This window comes from Neodiprion fabricii, chromosome 6 (assembly GCF_021155785.1).
Source record: "Neodiprion fabricii isolate iyNeoFabr1 chromosome 6, iyNeoFabr1.1, whole genome shotgun sequence".
Taxonomy (NCBI): Eukaryota; Metazoa; Arthropoda; class Insecta; order Hymenoptera; family Diprionidae; genus Neodiprion; species Neodiprion fabricii.
This window is the reverse complement of record NC_060244.1, coordinates 17,216,119-17,242,826: the sequence shown is the minus strand read 5'-3', so window position 1 is coordinate 17,242,826 and position 26,708 is coordinate 17,216,119. Positions and strand designations below refer to the sequence as shown.

The 26,708-nt window shown below is 37.0% G+C and overlaps 1 protein-coding gene across 7 annotated transcripts; it reads right to left on the bottom strand.

Annotated features, from left to right (window-relative positions):
- Nucleotides 1-3,633: 3,633 nt before the first annotated feature.
- Nucleotides 3,634-23,614, bottom strand: LOC124184901 (centrosomal protein of 164 kDa). 7 transcript variants are annotated; one of them, XM_046575080.1, is made up of 10 exons: nt 23,390-23,614; nt 15,814-16,059; nt 11,747-12,502; nt 9,314-10,638; nt 8,481-8,806; nt 7,702-8,066; nt 7,292-7,482; nt 6,261-6,522; nt 5,983-6,177; nt 3,634-4,357 (listed from the first exon to the last, which is right to left on the bottom strand). In XM_046575080.1, exons 1-10 carry the CDS (start codon nt 23,466-23,468, stop codon nt 4,113-4,115), a joined length of 3,990 nt encoding a protein of 1,329 aa, XP_046431036.1. In that variant the 5' UTR covers nt 23,469-23,614; the 3' UTR covers nt 3,634-4,112. The 7 variants fall into 7 exon arrangements, 6 of the variants coding, with proteins under 6 accessions (XP_046431036.1, XP_046431038.1, XP_046431039.1 ...); XM_046575082.1 differs by having other exon boundaries at nt 6,261-6,489; nt 23,390-23,613; XM_046575083.1 differs by having other exon boundaries at nt 6,261-6,489; nt 7,298-7,482; nt 23,390-23,613.
- Nucleotides 23,615-26,708: the final 3,094 nt, after the last annotated feature.

Below are 26,708 nucleotides of genomic sequence, written 5' to 3'. Positions count from 1 at the left end.
ATAAAAGACTTATCGACGCTTCGTTATCATATCGCAACAAAGTCGCCGCTTTGCTACACCTACCTACAATAAATATGGATCAATCGCGGGATCGCGCGGTTCCGTGCCTCAAAAACTCTTACGTTAAACTCACGCCATTCGTTTGAAGCTCGTATATAATAAATTTGACCTTCGCTCGTCTCTACAACCAATGATAAAGCTTTTTAGTCTTCGATATATATAATAATATATTTACTTTTATTATACTGGGCTTTTTAATACGAGCGTACTTGACGAGAATTTCCGTCTCTATCAGAGACATGGAATGTCTTCCACCGTAGAATGCTCATTTTAGGAGGGCCTATACGCATTTGATTAGTAAAAGAAATGTGAAAAATTTTTTTCTCGGTTTAAAATAGAAAAAAAAGGAGTGTTCAAGCACTCGGAAAAATGGGAAAATATTAACTTTGTCAAATTACAGAGGGGTTAATCAAACTTTGAAAAACTGCGTTTATCGTTTTCCGTTTCAGGTTTGATCAAAGATTTGTATTGATTAACTATAACTGCGGCTTTGCAATATTTTACAAAATTTCACAAAATTTCACGAGGACTTGAGGAGTTGATATAAATTTTTATCAGATTTCTCACAAGTCTTGACTGCACAAGTTTCGCACCGTATATCAGACGTTCCATAAAATTTTGTAAAATTTTACAAATTTCATAACATCTCGTATTACAATTTTGAAATTCCATGTGATTTCATACTTCATACTTCAACACCACACTTCGGACTTCTTGAAAGATCAAATGAGATTCTACAACTCTTACTGAATTTCAAAAAACTTAACAAGAATTCACTCAGGTTGCGTCGAAGATCTCGTAACATCGGTTTACACCGGATTTCAAAAATCGTTAACCCCACCGCAAAATTCTCAAAGAATTTACTATGACGTTTTCCATTTTTTCCTTCATCGAATTCCTTCAACCCATCAAAAAGTTCAACTTGTCTGGTCTATCATTATCGAATCCATGCTGTTACAGAGCTTTGATCACGATACTATAAAAACTAAATCAATCAAACCGCTTATTGCTATAAATATATGGCCGAATGAGTATTTTGAAGGAACGCCCGCTGACTAGATTCGACACCCAATCGGCCTGTGATATGATCTAGATATATTATTACACGTATTTCTAGTAAAACCCACGCAACGGTTTTAATTGAGAATTCAGTTTTGAAGTAAATATTATTACTATTATTATTATTGTTGTTGTTGTTATTTTTTAATATCATTATGATTATTAATATGTTATTTGCAACAAGCAAAGAGGTAGGAATTGGGAAGTATTTTAGTGCTGTGAACGATCGACGCTATTGATTTATGCTTATTTATACATATTTTATATACGTATAATACGTGTTGTATACGTATTCACGAAATGGCGCCAGTTTTACTATTTGTGCGATTTTTTCGTCTGATCAATGGCTATCCTAATTGCTATATAACGGCGGTAATAAGCAATAAAAAATATGTTTGGAAAAAATATGTTCGGCATTTCTCTAAAGAATAAAATTAAAACACTAAATCATCTTCCTTGTAATCTCTTTTCATTTTATCAACGTATTTCTGCTTTTATTCATTTAAATTTCTGTACCATTTTTTAAATTCATAAAGTTACATGCGTAAGTTTCCTTTATTTCGAAAAAAACTAGAAGACAATCAATAATAACAGAAGAATTATACAACATACATCGAAGATTCACAATGGAAATTGAAACCAACGATATTCGCGAAAAAAAAATAATTTTTTTTTTATAATGGTAAGCGGATACGTAGGTAAAAAATCAGAAAAATTTACCTACCAAGCTTATATTTTAAAATGATTTCATTGGCAGAAAGTTTTCTCCATATAAGTCTACAGCTCCTAATTATTTGAAAAATGTATATTACCGCAGTACATATGTATATGTATACAGCTACAACTGGTCTTGATTAATTTTTCATAATAAATAAACGAGTTGGCGTTTTCCCGTTCCACGATGTTGACGACCATGTATGCCCCAAGTTAAGCAATCATGTATTATATATTATTGACCAGAAATTCAAGGGAACTATACGGTAATACCGTCCTCTCTTAATTTGACGTTTCCATCCCTCAGATATCTGGATTAGTCTTCATCTCGTCTTCAATTTGCTCGGCAATAATTAAGGAACAATAGAAAAATAATTGAACTTCAGAAACAAATCGGTCTGCGGGTTTTGCATCTAGAAACGGTTTTACTGTTTAAAATTCACATTTATAATCGTTTGAGAGGATGGTACAGCCAGTATTTACTGACCGAGTATAATTTCACTTATTGTGTCAATTAAACAGGCTTACGCATCACTGAAGCGAAAAAGCAATTATGATGTCACTGTACATGCAATGCCGAATAAAAGCGTCCAAAAATGTTTTGTCTTACGCAACAATAATTCCAAAAATTTATTCCTGTAATCAAATTGCCACTTGTTTCAGGAATTCATTTTCTGGAGTTATCCTCACATGAGTTCCAAATATTTTTTCGATATTTTTCCGGCGATACATCTGGAGAAACGCAAACTGTGGGATTTTTGCATGAGTGATTCATAGGCTTTGACTATAGTCGAAATAAGTAAAATTTCACTCAGTGGGTAAAAGCGATCGTAGCATCCTTTTAAACTTGCCGCGTTATTCAATGTTCCGTTTTTCCATCCCATCTTAACGAAGCTCAGCTTTCTTACTGAGAGATGAAAAATTACAGTAGCGGATAAACTTCGTCTTGACTACTTGGTGACTTTGAGTATTGACGATTTCAACGTAAATTCACGCGAGCTAAATGTATCCCGATTCGAAAAAATCAGGAAACATAACGAACAGAGTTCCGGTCTCAAAATAGGTGCTCGAATAATAATCTTACGTCGAGTATGAGTCACTCTGAAGTGCTTATTTCGTAAGAGCTTCAGGTCGTGAACACTTACTTATGAAGAAGTCATAACTTTTTAGGGTATCCGGATAGTTCAAGTACTCGAGTACCCGGGTAGCTGCACTATCCAAACTATTCAAACTATTCGAATAGTTAAAGCACTCTGCTTATTTGGATCTATACTTAAATTATCCTTTTTCACTCGGGGTTCTTGTTAGTATAGTTGCACTATAAGTATTACAGCTGCGTGTTAGTTATAGCTAACTCACAGTCTTATAAAACTTATTTGCAAAAATACACAACTGTTTTTTAAATTGCTTGAACTTGTGTTGTGTTCCGGATACCGAGAAATTGTCCTGAATATACTGACTATTAACTAAGGAATCCGAGTAATTCGGATATTTGAATACCCAAATAGCTCGTATCCACGTGTAAGGACGAGTTATTACATAAAAACGTACAAGCTTGATATTTGAAGTATTTAACTAACCTTTACCTAAAGATGATCAAAATGTAGAAATGTCAGAACGTGTTGAGTCAACATTTACGAAAGTCAAAAAATAGAAAATATTTTTTTATAATTAAATAGAATACGAATGAATGCAAACGTATAAAAAGATGAAGCATCTGGGAACAATGTTTCTCACGATCAATTGGTACGAAAAAAACACACGTACACATTTTGGAAATCCTGATTTTCATTGTTATTGCTCTGTACGAATCCCCCAATCCGAACCTTTTCTAACCTTCGATTGGTTCCAGTTTTCAAACAGCGACATTTCAGTTAACACCATTTTTTTTCTCACATTATTTCGCATCACAGTAACAAATGCTTCAGTTGCTTCGAATTTTATTCTTCGGCCTTCTGGGCTTCTTGAATTTCCATTGTGCTGTTCTGCCGAAGTTCAAGATTTTCAGTAATTTTTAAATACAGCTGTGCTTAAATCATCACATTTTGTTGCGCTCCGATTTACAAAACTAATATCGTTTTACGGACAATTTTCATTATTTTTGTCCGTCAATTAGGAATTATAAATAGTAATATCTAATAGAAAAGAAGAAGAAGTGGATCAATATCGTCAACATACGCTGCCAGATTAATTTCACTAATTTTGACGAACTGGAACCAAACGGGTGAGCAATGGGTAGAAAATGAGTTGATACCCTTTCCTTCGAGAATTTATAAGAACTAGAGGGTTGCTTGACCCGGGCTGACTAGATCTGAACTTTCGACGCGCGCTTGCCGCAACCAGTCTCTTAGGTTTCTGGTTCTTTCCATGAGATTAGACGTCGTCCTCTCGACGTTTCCAACGCTGGTCGTATATCCGCTGGTAGGCCCATACTGAGCGATTATATTCTGGGTTGTAGTCGTTGGTGGATGAGAACCGGTCAACTGGGACAAAATGTTCGATTGGATGTTCGGCGTTCCAAAAGCTGTTGGAAAGTTAAAAATGTTGTATAATCGTGAAAATGATTCATACAGTATTCGAGTATCGCAAATTCAATGCTATGTGAAACAGTACACAAGACCAAGGAGAAGAAAATTTGTATGTACGATTTTTATTATTATTATGCAGCTTGCAAAGAATTGTTTCTATCATTTATCGCTAGGTCGAAATCACCAGCCTCCGACATTTTTTTAAAATCGAGTACGTAGAACGTGACGATTGGCAGTTGTTTAACAATGAGGCGGTAGTTTGATGCCCGTTCGAATTTAATTTTGTGTAGAATAGTGAGAGTGTTTCAGATTCAAATAGTTGTAGAGATAAAAAGACTATGAGACGCATTTTTCGGCTCGAAAGCTATGTAATATTGTTTTAAAAGTTTTTATTATATACATTTCGGTGCGCCGTATGATATTAAAAAGACGTAATGTTACGGAGACTATTGATCGCAGTTCGAATACCGTGATAAATAATGTACGAAATTAGTATTTTCAGTTGAAGAAATGTAGTTTTACTCAGGGAACGATAACTGTAAAATATTTGAGATCCCTAATTTCACAATAGCGATATAATAAACAACTGTGAATATAATGACGGGATTATATCAACGCGCTCATAAATAAAATCGCGAGGCTCGTGAAAAACTTTGGAAACCCAAGTGCCATTGTGGAGGTGGCCCCCAAGGCTCACTGGGTCAGACCTGAGTGGCATATATTTTTAAATTATTTATCGTTATATTGTATAGGATGTAAGGAGAGATATATGTGAAATGATTAATGAATATTATTGTTATTATTGTCATTATAAATAATTATGAGAATTTTAACTTCTCCTTATAGTCTGGGAGAGTGAATGATACGAAATATTTTATGGAATATTGTACGCATGGTATGAAAAAAACCATGTTCTGATGTATCTCAATTTTGTTTTGAGTGAATATGGTACAAAATTATAAATATCAATGCAAGTGTTCAGGATTCAATCAAATAGATATCACTTTCGTATCATTACGTTGACGAAGTTCCGTAAAAGAAAACCGATAGTTGAATTTGCTTCAGGATGCTTAAGTAATTAAAGAGTTTCGAACGATGCATATTTAATTGCGGCAGTTTTTGAAGAAATTGGTCGGCGTAAAATCGATCCTTACACTAATTATATTGCGTAATGATCGTGCGTTGAGTATTTATCAAATTATCATATTTATAAGCTACGAAGATCTTTTCAGAAATATATAAATAAAAGATACTGGAATTATAAAAACATAAGCTCGGGTATCGATGCTTCGTTTCAAAACGCTTCGGAGTTGTTGAAAATCTGTAATAGATTCGTTTGAAATTTGAATCGTGATTTATAGTAAAGTGTCGATGCCAAAGCTTCTGTTTATAATTCCAGAATATTCTGTTTTTGTAGTTTCAAAGGAATATTTTTAGCTTTCACTTATAAAAATTTCATAAATACTCAATGTACGACTATCTCGTAATAAGATTATTAAGAAACGTCGATCGTTAGCCAGTAAATCTCTTTAAATCAGAAACATATATCGGACAAATTTTTAAATTCCATATAAAACAGACGAATGATCCTATCAAAATAATAAATCGGCTAAACAATTACCCGGGACATTGTTGGCCTGAGTGGTGAGCTGCTGATAAGGTAGCCACCTCAGATCCGAGTACATCAGTGTTGGTGGAGGTGGCACACTGTTGTCCTGTCTTTTGTTGAGCACACCCCATATCTCACGAATCTCAGAATTGAGATTCTCGAGGCTGGCTATGATCTCCGTCGATTCTTGATAGTGCTCCGACTTTCCTGCACGCACGGTCATAACCATTGAATGCACACATGTGCCAAATAATTCGCAAAACTACAAACCTGGTGAGCAATTTACTGACCGATAAAAGTGTCGGTTTCCAAATCGGTCGAACTGAATCCGCTACTCGCACTCGAGATGTCACTCAGCGTTAACTCGTCGCTCTTTGCCGTTTGCTCGTTTTTGTTCCTCTTCGCGTTGGCGACTCTCTCAAGGGATCGCTCTAGATGGCGCAAGTGAATCACCTTTTCCCCCAGGAGACTCCGCGTTCGGTGCAAGCTAACCTCCATGTCCGATAACTCGCGTTCCTCCTGTTGAAGAGGCAGGCCAGGTGAGACTCCCAACTTTTCGAACGATTGATGTTAAAATTTAACTATTGTATAATTTTTTAGGAAACAAGTGTCTGCATCTCAGTTTGAATTGATTGTATCTGACTCCCGGATGATGGTTCAAATAACGTGAAAGCTTGGTGTTTTTCAAAAAGCTTTTTGAGTTACGATTTAACTTGGAGCAAGCTGGCTTAGGCTGGCCGTGAGCTAGCCCTCGAACCGCCGATTTTCAACTGCAGATTCGAAATCCAGAAAAAAAAATTTTTCATTATCCAATTCGAATTTAGAACTACAAATTCAGATTCGTGATTTAGGATTTAAAATCTCCCAAGTACCATATTATATGAAATTATGACGATTTTTTTTATATTCAACCACTATAATGGATCCACCATTACAAATTTTTGAAGTCTGACCTTGGATTCGTGATCAGCGATCCAAAAAACCTCACGGTACCATTTTAATTCGAATGCATTCATACATTCTTAAAGTATCATCAGTATTAATTTATTATTTCGAATGTTGTTATTTGAATAATTAAAAAGTACTGAACCTATCAAAGTCAAAATCTCTTCAATTCTAAGTTTCGAAAAGTCGCGTCGATTGAGACCAAACTCATTGAAATCCGGTGACTTGTTCTCGAGAAATTAAAATCTCATAGCAATTCTAAAATTTTGGAGCTTATCTGTTAAACCATTTACAGAACTGGTCTTTTTCAGATCACGTGCTTCTATAAACTTGAAAATAAATTCCTTGCTGTGACTCATTGGAAACTGAATTTCACCTGTACCAGCTGCTCCAGTGTCGCCCTAACGCTTCGTTGCTTCCAAGCCCTCTGTCTTCCCTGGAATAGATTTCTCTGCTGGTGAAGTGCCTCTCTGGCTCGCCTCACGGAATCTCTCTCGACGTGGATTCGATGCCTGAAGAATTCTATGTCCGATGAAGCGTTCGCCGGCGCTGAAATAACACTTGCGGCTTACAGGCGCAGCCGGGAATTTTTTTTTAAGCATAACGTTTCCAACATTTAAAGGCATGAGACAGTTTTTTTCTGAGTACAAGTTTTCGTTCAAATAATCCGTCATTCATTTGTACTGTAAACGCAACCCATTAGAAATCTAACAAACGGTTGTGACAGAAATGATACTTTTTTCTTTGTTTTAATTAATTGTAGAGAAAAAAATAAAAAAAAAATACCTTGGTCTTGGAACGGATATCTCAAAGTGTAAGCATTCTCGTTGCTTGGCAATTGGTCCCCCAGGTCTTCCAACTTCTCGAGCTGTTTCCTGATGTTTTCGACGGGATTCTCGACGTTGTTGTTCAACTTCGATGTACTAGCCGCCTTCTTTGTAAATAACTTTTTCTTCTTTAATAGATTTGAATTTTGTTCGCTCGCCGTTGTCGTGTCGTCCGATTCTAATTTGCTCTGAGCGAGCTTCAGGGCACTGGGTGTTTTTGAAAATCCCGCTATTTTCTGGCCGTCACTTTCCTCGGCGCCATTATCATTGTGACTTACATTTTCCGAGAGCGTTGTTATGGATTGCGTCTTTTTTAACGGCGCTCTGCAATATTGAGTTAAGGCCTATAGCCAGATATTAGGGCGAACAGCATGGGGATGAGATAATAGGTAAAGTAAAAAGAAAACACGCTAATCATGGCGGTGCAGAAAATAAAAGTAGAATATACTACCCTACGATGTTCGTTCGTACAGGTGCAGGTTGAAAAAATACTTGAATCGCAACCCCAAAATATTACTGAATCATGTCTCAGCCGCGTGAATTCACTGAACTCGCTTTTGGCGTGAAAAATGTTCTAAAACAACGATAACGTGTAATTTAATTTGTGTGAAAACTGTATGGATAATTGTCATGAGAACTTGGAAAATCCCGGACCCTCTGTTATTTTTACAAATTCATGTAATCTCCAGCGAATAATCTCGATAAATTTTCAGAACAAAAACCGAGGCAAGAACTCACTTTTGATCAACAGACTCGGTGCGTTCCGTTTTAGTCCTCGCGGAAGTCGATCTTTCGGTTTCCGACGCAGTGGCATTCGCCTCTTTCCTCCTGCTTCTTGACTCCACGGCTAGTCGTACGTCGTTTTTTAATTTCAGGTACTTTTCTTTGAGCGTTTTATACTTGTCCTCAACCAGCCGTTTCTCGCAACGAATTTTCTCATAATCCATCGAGTCAGGACGAACTAAACGTTCGCTTTGCTTCTTCATCTCTTTCTCGATGTCTCGAGAAAACGAAGCTCGTACTTCTTCCAAACGTTGCTTGTACTCCTTCCGCGCAAGATCTTCCTGAAATTGCATTTTTCCGGTTACCGTCTCAAGGAATACCGAACCTTATTCCATTTGTGGAAAAATGTCTAGTTGCGGCTGCTGTACAGTCCTTATTAATGACGTTTTTTACCATAGCCGAAAAATATAGTTCGCGGTACAAAATAAATATGAATTTCTAGCTGTAACCAGAAAATCCACGTTTTCACGTTTACTATATTCTCTTGTAACTATTGCAAAAGTATAATGTGGGCACAATATTAAATTGATATTAGAACCTTATGTAACTGAAGGAATGTAGTGAACTGGACAAACAAATTTAAAATTACAATAAGGGTCAAAGAATCCAGTGGACTGAAAAGTGAATGTGATGCAGAGACGAAATTGAATAGAAGAAACATTTTCCAGTCCAAATATTATACGATTGCAGATCACCGTTACAATATTCTTCTAAGCAGTGGATTGAATTGATAAAAATTTCCAATCAGTTCTACACATTTGTAACTTTTGAAAGCTGTGACAACTTACTTCCGTTCTGAAATCCCGTAAGATTTCGGCGAGGCTGACCTCGTGATCTTCGGTTACTTTGGATATCTTCTCCCTCTGCTGCAAACGAAGCTCCATCACAGTGTCTTCGAATTCCTTTTCCAGCTTGGTCTTCAAGGCCTTGACCTTCTCGGCGTGCTGCTTTCCAAGATCGAGTTCAACGAGCTTCAACGCCTTTTCCTCCTCCAAAGACTTCTCGAAATCACTCTTCAGCTTCTCGATCTCTCGATTTCTGTGTTCGAGCAATTCCAGCTTCTTCTCCTCCAGTTCAACCCTCAAGTTCTTCAGAATCTCCTGCTTCTCCTTTTCGTAGCAGGTCTCAAGCTCGCTACGAAGGTTGTTCAGCTCCTCAACTCGAGTCTTGTCCATCTCGGCGACGAGGTTCTGGACCTCCAGCTGTTCCCGCTGCTTCATATCCTCCCTGAGCTCGGCGAGTCTCTCCTTAATGTTCTCCTCGAGGTAGCCTTTCTCCTCGAGGAACATCGCCTCGTACTCAGTCTTCGTGTCCTCGTACCTGATTTGGAAGTCGTCTTTCAGGTCCTGTATCTCCTTCTCACGCTCTCTCCTTACCGCCGATTTCACCGCTTGAAAATTCTTCGTCATCTGGCTCCTGGCCCTCGCCTTCTCTCGCTGGTTCCTCGCCGACTCAAGGTCGAGCTTGATCTTCATCAGGTGATAGGCGTCGTCCTTCTCCTTCTGGAGCTCGTTCTTCGCCCGCATATCGCTCCTTTTCATCGACTCAAGCATCATCTCCTTGCTCCTGCGTATCTCGTCGAGGACGCTGGGCCGTGACTCGGTGCTCTTCAGGGTCGTCGTGCTCTCATTTTCGCTCTTCGAGAGCAGGTCGATATTCCTCACGTTCTCGAACTTGCTTGGCACGTAGTCGCCACCGCCGTCGGTCGCATCGCTGCACGACTTGTCTTTCGACGTTTGGTTGAAGTGCTCGTTTTCTGTTACATTCTCGACCAGAAATCTCTTTCCCACGATCTTCGGCTGCTTTGATATCATCTTAGACTTTTCACCCAAATTATCCTTCTTCGGTTCTTCCAAATCCGGGAGCTTATCGCCGACTGACTCGCCTTGCATACACGAGCCAACATCGGTTGGCGCCGATTTTTCTAATTCCAAATCCTCACCCTCGAAGCTCATGAGATTCTTCATCGTCACAGTCGCCGATATTCGCATATTGGGCTCGTCCGATTCCGTGTCCCACTCCTCCTCTGATCCCGAATACGTGAATTTCACGTCTACTTCTTTCTCCAAGTCGAATCGGACGCTCTTACGCTCTTCTTCTACGGGCTTGTCGTCTGTAAACGGATCGTAAGCTTGATGCTGATTCGAAATGGGAAGAAAATCGTGTTAACCGTATCAATTGTAAGCTTTTTAAATTCGGTTGATTCTGTTATTGAAGTATCATTTCTAATGTACAAATACAGAAACTGATTTGCAACAGCTCATTTTTTTCCCTAGTCGCTGACATTGGCAACGGAGAAAAATTAACCGTCACAGAATCAATTTCTGTATGTGTACTGAAGCCTGTTTTTTGAACACTATGATTCTTACATGTTACAAAAAAACTATCACTCGTCGACCTGAAATTAGAAGTCGTTGAACTCCAAATATTCCTGTCACTTTCGAAACCCTTAAACATTACATACAATTCAATCTAAAAACGAAAAGAATTTAAAATCCTGAAAAGTAGTATTTTCATTGGCTAGAAAATTTTGAATTATCGAATATCCTTATAACTAAATTGATTGTTTTAGATTTGAAGCCACAGTTAAAAATCACAAAGTTCTAGGCAGTGTCATAAGAATTTTGAGGCCAGCTCAAGAGAGATTCTATGAATAGTCTGAAAGTTGTCAACTATTCCAATCCTGATATTAAAAATAAATCTATTTTCAACTATTCTGTAGTTAGCGATTGACACTGTATACGTGCTTATAAACGGTTAACCTAAACCTAGCCAGTCAGGCTTATCTATTGTGGCTAATTGTCTTCTTAGACGACACAGAATACTTGAAACATGATACTTTACGGTGTCATGTAGAATAAGCTACAAAAAATTGCTGCAAGTTATAAACTGGAATGACAAACTTTTCAGGAATCACGAATCAAGCGCAGTTCTCTCGTCATATCCCCAGACATCCGTCAGTCGACTCCCGAGTAAACACATATCTCGTATTTCCGTCGTGAAGTGGAGGTCGGTTTTCTCTTTTACCCAGTAGATCGAAATAAAAATGATGCATAAGGTACAATAATACACATATTACTCGCGTAACAGCTTTGGCGGGAACGCGCGATACGACCGAGTTGCGTGCTAGACGAGATGAATCACCGTAGCTGTTCAACGATTATCTAATCTCCGTGGTTTACGGACGTGACAAGGTCTTGCGATTAGAATGAAAAACTCACCATCTTCAGAATTCTTCTCGCGAAGGATTGATTTCGGCCTGTCGCCAACGGACGATGTATTTTTATCCTCAAATCGTAGAACGCCGTAAAAATCGTTCTGCACATCTTCGTCGAGGCTGCCGCAGGCGTTCGCATCTCTGCTCCTGTTACTCTTCAAGAACATGGAACCACCGCCGCTAAGAGTCAACTCTTTGATACGGCTCGATTGCCTCGCCTGTTGTTTTTCCTCCTCGGATTTCTCGACGACCGCATCCGACTTGTTCAGCGAGTTTATACTCAGCTTATCAATGTCAATGATGTTTTCCTCCGAGCCAAACTTGCTCGACAATTGTTCCCACTCCTGCTCGTATCGCGGACTCAGTGATTCGGACCTCTTGAGGACTTCCTGCAAGTCCAATTCCTTGCCTCGAACCTTCGACTCCTCCGACTCTTCCGAAGCTTTTAGCACCTCGAGCAGCTTCGGGCTCTCGTAAAAATTCGGATCCTGGAACCGCAGGTTCGTGTAATCCCTGCTGGCTCTGTCGCTCGACGAGCTGAACGAGTTGTCGAGTTTCACGATGTCGTTTTCCTTCCGCGGCTGGGTTTTTTCGACCTTGAACTCATTTCTTCGAGCGGCCACTATCTCGGTTTTCGACTTTCTCAGTGGTACAAGCTTCGCCGGAAGCTTTGGACGAGACAAAGTTTTCGCAATCTCCTTAGGAGATGTCACATCCTCCTGGGACTCGAGGTCCTTTGTTGTTGCTTTCGAATCTTCATCTGAAATCGAGACATTGGTGAGGCCGGAGAGTTATGGAAAAAATACTGCAACACTGGTAGAGAAAAATCCACGGACTTTATTGACGGAAATCAATTCTTGCATGAGAAATCAGCAATTTTGGACAAGATATAATTACAATTTTTAATGTGGTTGAAATTAGTAACTCTACTTCAACATGGATGTTCATATTTTGGCAAGTCAACTCTTTGAATGTCGTTCTGAAATTGTACAACCATTTATTCCGCATTTCGTTACGTTAACGTTAATAAGTTCAGCATTGTAATTATTAATTACTTATGTTTGAAGATGAATTACAAATTAGGTTCATATTTCGTGATTAGAGAGAAATGAAATCCACACGAGAAATTGTTCGAAATGTTCTTCTAACTGCGTGAAAAATCAGTAACCCTTGAAAGAAAAAATCATGGCAGTTGATGACGGGTTACTCTATAAAAAAAAAAAATCACGAATAGCGTTTCTGTTCGTTTTACTTAATACCATCACGGCCATTGGTAAATTGATACTGCAATGAGTATTTTTTCGGAGATCAAAAATGTGAAAACCCAGATTTACGTACGATATCTCTAAATATGAATCAGTAATAAGGATACGACTGTAAAAAATCAGTGTAATATCGATGAAAAATCACTAAATCGTCGGTGTAGGTGTATGTGCTGGTTTTATCCAGTGGTATACTAGTATAACTGAAAATTAGTGAATTTTTACGAATTCAAATTTAGAACGTAGATTACAGTACAGCGCTTCCTGGCACATGAAAATAAGTAAACATGCTTCGCAAGGCGTTATGTCTGCACTTCTATCTGCCGGATGAAAAATTCGGTACATGATACTTTGAGTGAGACCATTAAGGACAAATATCTTTACGTTCAAGCGATACTAGGTCAAATAATTTTGAAAATTTAGTGATCACGCCCACATCCCGATATTTTCATTCTCAATTTTTATAGTAAAAATGTAAAAACAATAGTTTTCATCGTTAAATTATGTCGAAAACGCAGCTAATCGAGTTTTTTTTTTTTTTTTACTGACAACCCATCAATTCCTATAATTTTTTTATATGAAGGGTTACTAATTATTTCGCGTATTTGGAAAACTATTTCAAACAATATTTTACTTGGATTTTTCAATATCTCATTTATTACAATAAATCGAAATTTTGAAATCAATAAAGAAATTTTCAAAGAACTTTGAGCCCTCACGAAGTTCATCTTATTCTAAAAAAAAAAAATCGGGAACCTCGTCACATCGTTATATCATGGAGGTGATGTCCACTGCGTGGGCCCTCAGAAATATGTCAATACAAATATAATTTGTGTGTTCATTACATCCCGATTACAAAATACAAACGTAACTTGTATCTTATTTCACCTTAATAAATATAATCAAATGACATATAAAAATAATTAGTAATTTTTAATTGCCAAATTAGAATCTGGCCAATACCGTAAATGAGTGACGAGCCGATAAAGCATCGGGAGAATTCTGAGCAAAAACTTGAAAAGTATCGGGGCAATCTATTGACGACGAGAGCCTGGTTTACAAACGAAGCTGTTCTATCCGCAGAGCGCAAGGCGGAAAAGCATGCCAACGTTCAACAGACCTCATATATTTCCAGGTGCTTGCGGGTGGGAAAATCGATAACTCATTGTCAGGATCAAGGGTCAACGGGAGGGAACTTGTGCCTCGACCCTGGGCCGCTCTGTATGTAACCTAATATAGTGATAAAGTTAGAATAGAATAGAACAAAACAGAACTTGAACAAGCCTGCTTGCGTGAAAAATGTGGTGACCGTGAAACCAGGTTTGAGTGAATTTATTTGTCGATGTACCAGGTTTGCTGCCGATGTATGAAGAATGTAAATGTGTTTGGCTCACGATGTTTGCTCAAGGCTTTGACACTCAAATTCATACAATAATCATCGCGTAAAGCAGATGTTTCGACATAAGTTGCAGAATTATTTCAACGCGGCATTAGCGAGATCATCACGGAAGTTTTGTCCAAGAAAACGACAGACAAACAGACATACAGGCGAGGGGCAAACCGATATTTCTGTAAAAACCTGTTTTTGAAATTCTAGAAATATGAAAACGTGAACATTGGTTGAAATTGGAAGAGGTTATTTTAGACAAAAACTGACATTCTTATTAAATATCACGATAGGCGATGAGAACTCGAAATATATGAGTCAAATAACTAAATATCTGTTATTGGCTTACGAATGATAACTTCAATCATTATATTCAACATTTTATCATTATCACTCAACAGGGATCAATGCTTATTTAAAAGCAGGATAAAAAAAAAAAAAAAAAAACACATGCCCCATACTACTTCTAAGTACGAATCCAACTGTACATCATAAAAAAAAAACAGACATACGAGATGAATCCTCAGTAAATAGGAAAGAAATAGAAAGAGGTGAACAAATATCAATGGCGGGAATTATCAAAGCTCAGAACAAATTACCGTATATCATATTGATTCAGGCTTACTCTAAAATAGAAAAAATAAACATACCAAAATTGTCATGAAATAAACTTACTCATGCCTACATTATTCCAAAAAGAAAACGAGATTTTATTAAACCAGTCGTTTTGCAGTAATAACTTATTTTGTATTGAAAATTGAAACTATTTCGAAACACCTGAAAGAATTCAGCAACACATTTATAAGATGTTACAGAATAGTAAGGTGTTCGAAGACAAAATAATCCAAAATATGAAAAAAGTTTTCGGTTAACAAAATATTAAGCAATCGTGAAAATGCCGGAAATACTAAAATTCAGCAGTATAACAAATCCATTTCCATTTTAGAATCGGAAAAACATCGAACACAAGTCGCATTTGTAGTTTGTAGTTAGGTATAAACTGAAATACGAATCACATTTGTGTTTTGTGATTACATCACGTTTCACACATCCGCAATAAATTTTGATTTCAAATGCAGTAATTGATTACACCGGATAATTATGATCAGATCGAATAAATATACTAAAAACATTTGAACAGATATCAATTTTAATGTTCAAACGTCATTAAATTCTTCATTCGATCCGATTACAATTATTAAACATAATTAGTCGCAATCACAAACATAATATATTTTGTTTTTTCTGAATAATACAAATCACCTACAGTTGTAATTTGTATATTTTATTCCATCCTAATTGTAAAGAGAAAAAAAAAAAAACACACACACAAATACGCATTGTGATTCATTTTGTTTCTGTAATCACAATTCAATCAATTATATGCTACACTAGTCTAATTTTGACCACAGCAAGACTCACCAATGCTCGGTTGCCGGTTTCCTTTCCTCGCGTTCTCTACCAGCTCTTTGTAGACAGAGTCAAGAGGATGTTCCCAGGTGGTGGTGCCCGTAGAAGCCTGGTAGTAGTACCAGGCTCCAGTCGCCTCGTGGAAGCAAGGGGACCATCCCTTGGGCAGAGCAGCCATGAGGCCGTCCTTGGCAAGGCCCAAGAGGTGCGGCTCAGCCTCCGGGTCGATTCCCAGCCGTGTCGCATAGTCGACAACCTCTGCAACAGGGAATGTCCGACTTAAAAATCTCGATTTGATTCAACAGCTCATTCTCGAAAGAGGAGTTACACCTGTAATCGACGATAAATTGGACTGCTGACATCGAAACGAAGCTGGATACCTCGCTGAAAGTACGTTGGAGGTGTCGCTTGTACGCGGAGGGAAACGATTATTTGAGTCAAGTCATGTTCGTTTCATTCAACTACATGCTGTAGTCAAATGCGACGAACGCCATACTTACTTAATCCAACAAAATAATGTTGTCCGACGAAATACTTGTGACAACTTGACATAGAATTGAATCCAGCATTAGAGTGATCATGCTGACTATCGATTTATTAAAGATAACACGGGCGCGAGTTAATTGCGATAATGTGAATTTCGTATCACGAAAATGTGTGATTGAAATGGCTAAAAATTTGATTGAACGCACCTTAATCGTTTTGTTATAATAATATGAAGCTGCTGTATCAGAAAAAAATGAGCTTCTTCCAATTAAGTTTTTTTTTTTGAGTCGAGATTTCAGTGGCTGGTCTTTAAATCTTTGGCATTGACTTAACATTCGAGTTATTCAAGCTTACATAACGTATTCTTCGAATCACGTCAATAAAGAGATTCTGATGACTCCAAATCTTTCGACATATACTCGATATTTAATGGGTAAATGCAAAAGTACAAATTGAATATGTGTTAATAGTTTTTGTTTATTTGTAGTCAATGTCAATTTTGATCACTCGAAACTTAATATCATGCTTTCTTCGTTTGCAACTCGTCTGATAACATATTCATCTCACATTATCCGTATCTGTAATCCTAGCAAACTACCCGGTTTTATAACTATCTCTGAAGCTACTTCAGTAGCAAGAGAGTTCAACGCCTAGTGGCCGTTTACAGTACCAGTATACTCATGTTTACGATGAATATATTCTCTACTTGTTTCAAAGCATGTGGTGTTTCTTTTACCTCGCAAACAAATTAGTACAACTGATTCAATCATTTACGTCAAACAAGCTTCGGTTAGATCAACGAATTATGGCATTCGATCAGTGTCAATTTTTTATTGGCTAGATTCATGTAATTATTTTATTAGAAGTGCCTAATTCTTTTTTTCAACGAACATGCGACTTGGAGTATCAACGCATTAACTTCAAATGAAATGATATTTAGTTGACTCAATTTCGGAAACACAAAAGATTCACTCAAATCAATACTTCACTCAATCGCGTCGAGAACTGTTTTTGTAGAATCAAGGAATTCGCTTGACTAAATCATTTTTACAATCTAACTATATCGAAATTGTTGAATTGAAGTTATGGTATTTGGAACAACTAAGAGATACTAAACTTCTTTGGGTGAAAATTTCGACACGGCTAAAATTTCGATATGCTTCAACATTTTTTGGCATCGGAAAAAACATGACCTGACGTGTTTTTTGTCTAGGAAGTCTATTTTCTCCGATTATGAAATCTGTTTTTCCCTGACTTTTCCCGAAGTAGATCATTAGGAACCGTCGAAAACCCGATTTCAGCGTTGTAGGTTTAGTGTATACGAATGCCGAGAACACAAATTGTTTTCATCTTCTTGTCTGAAAAAGTAGAAATTAAGAGTATATTCTGAAATTTTTAGAGTGGGATGAAAACCGGATCGTAATTAAATCTCTACAAGAATTCTCCAGGAATACATAGAATATATTCCGAAAATTCAGGATTTATAGAATATTTAAACCGATTTAATTATTATCCGATCCTTATCCCGCTCTAACAATTTTTGGATACTTTCTAAAATGTCCATTTATTAACATAAAAAAATTATTAAAATAGATTTACTGTCTCTATTTTGTATACAGTAATCAAAGTGTCAAGAAAAAGTGTGTTTTTTTTGCGATTCTTGAGAATCTGCCTTAAAATAGGGTTCATATTTGGACAAATCAAACTTTTTTAGACAGAAAATATATCGATTTGTATTTTTTTTGGTCACTGAAAGTGCTGAAAAATCAAAGGCAAAGATTAAATGGAGAAAAGTGATAATATTGATCAACGTTTTTTTCGTAAATGCGTTAAGACCCGAGGCATAAGAATACGAGGACGTTTATATCTTAGTATAAATCACATCGTATCCAAATAGAATCCAGATCAAAATTATTGTCCGCTAAAAATCAGGCCAAAAATTTATGGACCGGCTTATTTATTATAATCAGGTTGAGTTAACCCGTTCCCTTGAAAATGAAAACATTGACTGAAAATTCCTTTATTTGAGTAAAGCAACACTTTTTCGACGATTTTCAGATGTTTTGGACATGGTCAAGAAATTGAGTTTTTTTTTTAACTTGCGTTATTCGCAACGTAAGAATAATTCTACAAAATAAATAGCGGCAATAGATATGTGAGAATATCTTACCCTTATTACATACACCTATTTAACAATTATTTAATGTTGCAGTATATCTGAAGAAACTCGTAAGAAACGAAAATACAAAAAAGCGAATGGGTTAATCCGGACGCAGTGAACGAATTTCTCCAAAGTATAAAGCGTAATATTAATTAAATTACGGATTAATTACGGCAAAAATTAGACACCGTGTACCTTACGCCCGTGGAGGTCAACGGTCAAGAGGATCGTTACGGTAGGCGTTGACTGACTTCAGTCAACGTGGCTGGCAAAGAACGAGCTACGATGTCGGGTAATCGTGCTAATGGAAAATAACACAGTTCGAGAAATTATGCTGATAATACTTTAGGTACGCCAATGCCTGTGCGCACTCCGTGATCCAATTATAGTCTTCCGACATTCCTCAAATATGCGGTAACGTTATGGTAATTAAGGGTGATATTGTTGGTTAAAAAGAAAATAAACGCTTTTACCATACACGTCGATTGAATTTCAATTCTACATATAATGGAGAGAGAGAAATGAAAAACAGTTTTTACAAGTTCAAATACGGCTATCGTAAAATTAATTACTGCAGAACGACTTTGCTTGATTAGATTCTTTCCAGTTAATTAACAAGTTAACCAGCAGTCGGCGAAATAATGATTACGAGTTGAGATAAGTTTGTATAATTATGAAAAGTAGCTTTAAATGTTTCATGTATATATAAATTAACAAAAAAATTGTATATCCATTTTTAATTTTATAATATTTTTTGAAAAAAAAAAAAAAAAAAAAATAATTGATTTTTGGATACAGTCTAACATATTTGATATTTATTAATTTAACGAGTATGTAATTGTTTATCGCAAAGTTTTGGTACGATGAGTAATGCATTCAGGAAGAGGATGGAACCACTGTGTAGATAATTAATTGATGATTTATGTGTTCATACTGCCGAATTCAGAAGCTGTTGTTATTCATACTGCAAGATGACTTGAAAGCTGGCTTTTTTTTAACGGTAATATTAATGCTGTCAGCGAAAATATGTAATTTGTTCTCTCAATAAATACTCTAGCGCAACTGATGAATTTTTCTTAGTATTATCGCCTAAATTGGTTCAAAACTTTTTTCCTGCATATCCCGAAGAATTCCTACTGATTTTGTAGAAGTTTTAGAAAATATACAAGGAAAAAATATAGCGTATCACTTTTACGAAATCAGCCTTCCTTTGGACGATAAAAGAAACTGCGAGACAAAGGAGAATGAAATTTGTAACGTTAACGTTACATAGCATGGGCAAAAAATCACACTACTTAGAAAATTTAGTACGAAATTGAACTAGTTGAGTTTGTAAAATACGAGTGCACAGATTTATTACGGTTTACTGAATTTTGGACAATCCATAAAATTACAAAACAGCAATTTTTCCTAAAATTTATTGTTACGTTAACGTTATCAACTTCAATCTTGTTGAGAGAAGTGGTATTGCACGAGTTGAGTCAATAAACAATGAATATTTTATACTTCCAATCGGAATGTTCTCTGTTCAAACAATGAATGTTTCCGTCTGAAGATTAACAGAGCCTAATAATTGTAAGTAGATAAACAACAAATCTGAGCAATCAGTAATTTTACTGAAAAACGATCATTTATTTATCCCTCAAAAAGTAAAAGTGTAATCTGAAACGACGTCCAAGTTAGCGTCCAGTAAACAATCAGTCATTCATTCGCGTAACATAGTTTATTTGCATGAAAAATCATAAGCTTGTGTGTTGATACGTGAATAATTCTGCATTATACCGAAGCTTTGGCTTGTACAGCTGTTACCCTCGCAAGTCTTCCGATTGGTCACAAATTACTCGATACGGTTAGTTCTCATCGTCAGCCGCGAATTAGAACGAGATTATATTGATTGAGAAACCGACAAGATACGGTGAACAATCAGGGTTCAGTAATGAGCGAATGCAGATATTATAAGTATTCTTTGCACTGATTTATTGCATGTATGTCCAATGGCGCGATTCAAGAACGAATACGTTGAGGACGAAGTTTGAATCAGCTGGTTTGAATGAAAAGTTAGGAAAAGAGAAAAAACCGTTTGAAACATCACCAGCAGTGCTGCTTGCGCCAATGAAAGTGAACACGAATTAAACAGCAACTCTGCTACACAATAGAAATGATTTTGAGCAAATTCGAATAGTGTACAAGCTAAGACGTCGACAATATGAGAACAGGTTTCATAATTCGGTTGTTCGGAATGATTGATTTCTGACTTTCTTGTTCCGGTCACGATGAGCCAATAAGTATTTTTTTAAATTTCATCCAGTTAATCTCTGAATGTGATTACGTAACAATGAACAAAATAAGCCCAAAAACATTTAAATTAAGTAAAGAATAGCAGAGGTTAATCATTTTGAACCTTCTGTATTCATGAAAAGTTTCCTCACGACCTTGATATATGACCTTCCGTCATTCGAATCTGCTGAAGTTCATTTGTATTACATAGTATATATATAGAGATGTGGTTTCATTCTTGTTCACCATAATTGGCGCGCCAATGACACTTCTGAGAATTATTTTAAATAACTTTTTCCGTGCTCCAACTCTTCGTTCAACCAAACCCGGCTGGTTATCATCAGAACATTGTAACGAAACGTTGGAAAAAAATGCACTATTTTCAAGTTTCCAATGCCATTAAAGGGGGGGGGGGGTAAGGATTTGCACTTTCGAAAAATCGTTTTTTTTTTCTTATCTTATTGTTGAACATTTCAAGAATATATTCCCAAAATTTTGAGTCGATCCGAGCAAAACTCTTGAAATTATTGTCTAGTTAGTCTCCTGCCCTTTAACATTACAGCTCTGATAGCAGGTATGCAGCTTATTGACTTCTATCGTTCTGGTTCATTTATCCTGTTTCGAGAATATTTTATTTAGTAATGAAAGACAGGTGAGTAAAGCCATAAAGACATATTTTATATTTATGTATACTATACACTGTACATTAAAACGAGAGACGAGCGTCAGTTTGTCGTTGTACGCTTGTGATTTTTTCTCAAAACTACTTTTTGAAAGTCCGTGTTCACTGCCATTTAAAAACTACTTGACCGATTCATTTCAAACTTGGTACACATTTTCTACATATAAAATACCTCCCCCCAGGGTTTAGTTACAAATTTTTTTTTACAATAAGGGGGTTTCCCACCCACAAAATAGCAGAATTTTTCGTGGAAAATAGCAGTTTACACTTTAGATGGCCACCAAAAATTTGTAAATGAAAAAAAAAAATAATCATAGAACGTTGGGGGGAGGATTTGATGATATTTTTACTAAATTTTAATGGTTTTTGATTTCAGATCATTTCCGAACGAGATATAGTGAACACCGCAAATTGTTTTTTTCTGAGACGTTCTGGAGCAAGCTCCGTCACCGGCTTGTTTTTCAATATTTCCGCATGGAAAAATTACAGAATATTGTTAAAAGTATACCTAATAATGTACAAAAGGTTTGACTTAATTTGCTCAATCCATACTTTTAAAAAAAATTCACAAAAAAAGTGTTTTTTTTTTACGCTGAAACCTTACCCCTCCCTTAAAGAAACTTGACTATCCAAATACGAGCGTGTCATATTTTGTTCTATTTTTTCAATTTCAGACAATACTAAAGTCGCAAAATACTTGCCAGTTTTCCCTCAAACATGAATCGTCACGGTAACGTTACTAGCCTCGGCATATTTTTTCATCCTAGTACTTGACGAGCGTCAAAAGCCTGTGAGCGCTGTGCGCCTGCGAGGATCGCGAAAACGGACGAACAAAATGACCCCTTGAAAAAACGGCAATTCAAAGCGTTTCAAAAGTGTGATTAAAAATTCCATCAAGACTGTTTTGACAGGTGATGCATGCGTGCAGGACCCGAGGGGGCGACGAGGCCGACAGCCACCAGCTGTCACTACTGGACAAGAGTTAATCAATTGCCGTCTTGATACACAGGCCGTAAATATTCTTTCGCAATCACAATAACGGTGGAAAATTCCGTAGGAAAAATCCTCGCTCCTTGTGGATCATGGGGAAATTTTTTAACCGAAAATTTGAGCCCATACGACGCAGATATGGACTCGGTAACGTCGCCGGTTGACGACAGAAGTTTCCCCGCAGTGCGGCCCCTATTGATTTTCCTCGCCGAGTGAACTATACGCCGTGTTCAGGCTACCTTGGAGTAAATAAACAATAACGTACATGGATTACACGGACACAATAGAAGCCGGAATTCAAAGTCCGTTCGGATTTTTATATTTTCAAAAACAATCGGTGCCATTGCTTTCTTTTACCTAATGTATCGGAAAATACAACTTCTTGAAAAAAAGGTATCATGTGTATATATTAAACTCTTATCTTATATATGTTGATAGGTTTTTTTTTTTTTTGTTACTGATTGCTGTCAGTCTGCAATTAATATCCGGTTAGATTCTTCTCAACGTAATAAACGCCGTTTGCTTCTATAGTTTTGGAGTATAACTTTGTTACGGAGAAGTTGCATATGACTTATTGAGGAATTGCGAATTTTGAAAATGATCGTCGTATTCAGATTCGATTCCGATTCAACACCAACTTATCGATACTATTTCGGTAGAGATTTGTCAGAAGGTTTGTATCTTTTTTGACAGATGTTCATCATCGCGGTATAACCGTTAAGTTTACGCGATAAATTTTATAAGCGAGTGACAAGAACCTGATCGATAATAATCAAACGCAGATTAGATAAGCAAGACAAATTTATGCTTAGCCGTTGAGTCTTTTGCCGAACTTTAGCTTGTTACAAATGCAATCTGAAAAGAGCTTTTGAATTGCGCGCGATTGAAAAAAGGTAGATTTAAAACTACTCCATGATTAATTACGACTTCTGTATCGACCGGCGAAATTTCTGATTCAAATTGCGGGTATAAAGGGTGAAAAGTAAACGTACCTTCATGAGACGGATGGGAAGATTCATCGAAGACTTCCCTGCACACGACAGTGGCAGCAATCTCCTGAGAGACACTCATATTCGTCGCGGGTTTACATCACAATTTTCGACTCGGCGTGCGACTTAGAGTATGACAAATTCACCAGACACTCGCGTAGAATCGACATATTTTCCTCCTGGCGCTCGGTCTGCACCTTGCGGCCTCCAATGCTGAATTCAACTTGAATTTGGACGAGGAGCTTGTCGTGCTGACCGTGGTGCCGCGCGGCGAGATCGAGAACTATTATCGGAACGACAAGCGTGACGAAATCTTGAACGAAAATGCTCTTTGTGGTCTCCGACGGCCGATCAGAGGCAGGTGCTTTCGGCTACCAGCAACGTCACGTCTCGCTGCTCGCCGGGTAACAGACATCCGGCCGTCGGTATGTTCCGCATTCACGCACGCTGAGACGGAAACGATTTTACCGACTGTTGGCAAGCGTGCCAGCTGTCATTCGGCAACGTCGGTCAAGTTGCCACCATTACTATTATAATATTTTCATTTTGTACCCAGATCTGTATTTTTTTGTTATGGTAAATAATGAAGGTAATAAAGAATGTATGGTAACCGTATTTAAAAATTTTCCTCGGTGTAACGCAAATTTGTTCCTCGACATTTTCTCTACAAGTAATAGAAAATTGAATGTCTTGTGGTTAGACAAATTTCAAAAGTCCGAATGTACAATCTTTGAAAGTGTTTTACAGGAGTATGTCATTTAAACAAAGATTGTGGGACAAAGAAATTCGAAAGAATTTTAGACCTCTTCGTCATTATTACCCCAAATGTTCAACCTTACATCTATTTACCGAATCTGCCTAACCAGCCCTACTGATCGACGATAACGTTACTCGTCTAACGATAACTGAAAGATCTCATTTTCTGTCGTGAATAAAGCAGAAATAAAATACCACGGTATATATAATAAAATAATGAACTGGAGAACGTGAAATGATTAATCTTTTTTCCAATGACAGTTATCTCCTCCTGGCTGATCTATAATGGAATCATGCTCATCATCACTTGGCTGTAAGGACACGCTTTAAGTTTCACCTTTCAGCCAACAGATGGAAGCATAAAAACATCTTATTGTTAGCGTAAGACGTCACGTTGTGTGTCGGTAATTGCCAACGTCGAGGACCCGTCTTCCAAATCGCATGATTTCCTCCTCAGTAAACAAATTCTGTGAATAAAAAGCCTGTTAGAATCGTACGAGAGGTAAAAATTAACGAATTTATTTTTTCAAAAAGTCGGTTTCATTTTTATATCCACTACACACATGCCAAAATGAATCAGCTTCGACCTACGGACCCGATAATTTTAACTGATCGAATTTCTGAAACACTTTGTTCTAAAAGAGAGAGAAAAAAAATGATAAAACAACAACAACAAAACCGAACGATATCACGCACGAAGCATGTGATGATGTACGATTTTTCTTCGATAAAACAAATTCCGGGGGCTGCAATCGAGGAAGAAATGATAATGATATTCCGTTGATGCGTGGCCGCTGCAAATTGCTGGAAATGATTAATCTGTCGGATATAAGAGTGCGTCGGATTATTAAAATCGAAAATTTATCCGTCAGGTGGTTTATTTAATGGGTAGAGCTTACGGAGGCGCGTATAATATGCAGGCGGGACGACCGAGCTTTATTTTATGGCGAAAAAGTACTGGCACGCCGCCATTTTGTGTTGCGCTATCAGAATATAATAAGTATATACGCACTCGAGAGGTTTGCCGCTGACTATCCTGTGTATTATTAATGAGGTGCATTATTTATTTTCTACGTACTTATGTACAATAATTTTGGTATATCGTTAACCCCAGCAGCTGCACGGATCTCATTATTTTTACGAACCTATCCGCGTTCAACTTATTCGAGTCGGTCGTGACGAGACCGTTGAACAGTAAGAAAATCAAGTATTCGACCGAAATACGCTACGTCGTGACACAATAATGCGGTATAACAAATCAGCGTCGAGATACAGCGTACTTTCATTTTACACTCCATCTTGTGAATAACGAAGTCGAATCTTACCGCGACAAGAGCTTGGATATAAATTCGATCACTCCCATTCCCGATTTTCGAAACAAATTATTACTCCGATGTCTGATCTTTGTTGAACGGTAATATAATAAATTAAAAATGATTCGTCGAAGTTGGTCATGGTAGAATATCCTTTTATTAATTAAATAAACGGTTGCGACGTTTCTTCGACGAATCATTTTTAATATCTGTAACCACATTGGTCACAAATTTCAAATTCCTAACTGGTAATAAAATAGATAGTACGAATTATGAAAACAAATTGAAGACTGCTTCTGTAATGCCAAATCACAAAACACGTTTGCAAAAATTCAAATCAGATTCGTTTGTTTCAAGCAAGCTTAATTAAAGATTTTTCTACTAAGCGTGTATTGCTCTTAAAATTGTACAAGCTTACAAATCTTCCTTACTTTAGAATTGTTTTTCAATGGTAAAGCTTATCGGAAATTGCACTCACTTTTTCAAGTATGATCCAAAATACCAAAAAGCTGGGTTAACTTTTCGGAATAACGTACATTTTTATTGCATTGTTTCGGTCTGTGGGATATGAAGAGAAAAAAAATATCTAATGTTTTTGTTTTTCTTACTCTTGAAACGTTTCTCCACTCGTGTGATTTTTAGCCCTGTTGGAACTGACTTAAATTTTTTGAATGTCTAATTCTGACTCATTGCCGCGTCAGGTTTTAGAATTTTGGGCACTTGACTCGATTACGGATAAACTTTCTCATATTTCTCAAATTGATGAATAAATTGAGCAGCAAACGTGTGCACCTTATAATGAAATTACCCGGGGATTTTTTGAATCACAAATTTTCATTTACAATTATAGTAAATGCGGGGCTGGAATGACAAGACTAGTACACTGAAAAAAATTACATGCATGAGAAAAAGCAGTGCCTGCAGTTACTTGAATTGCCTGGTTATGCTGCACTTAATTTTCTTCGAAAATGAAGTTCCAGGATAACGTTCCTTTGGTTCAAATATATTGTTCACTCATATCTAGTGAATTTACTTGAATCAACAATTGCATGCACGGTTCGCATTTGCGAAACACTTAGTTCCACAAACCAGGAATTTTTCGTATAAGATAGATTTTTGTTATGAGTTTAAAATTGAAGCAATGTTCATGGAGCGATAAAAAATATTCGAGTGGATACAAAAACACGAATCATTCCACTAGCCACTCAGCAGCCAATTTGCCAACTGTTAATACTCTTCAAATAAATTTGCTA

Coding starts and splice junctions, on each gene's coding strand:
- LOC124184901 (XM_046575080.1), bottom strand. CDS start 23,468: ATGAGTGTCTCTCAGGAGATTGCTGCCACTGTCGTGTGCAGGGAAGTC. Junction 8,807..9,313: donor TACGGGATTTCAGAACGGAA/GTAAGTTGTCAC, acceptor ATGCAATTTCAG/GAAGATCTTGCGCGGAAGGA. Junction 8,067..8,480: donor ACCGAGTCTGTTGATCAAAA/GTGAGTTCTTGC, acceptor TCAATATTGCAG/AGCGCCGTTAAAAAAGACGC.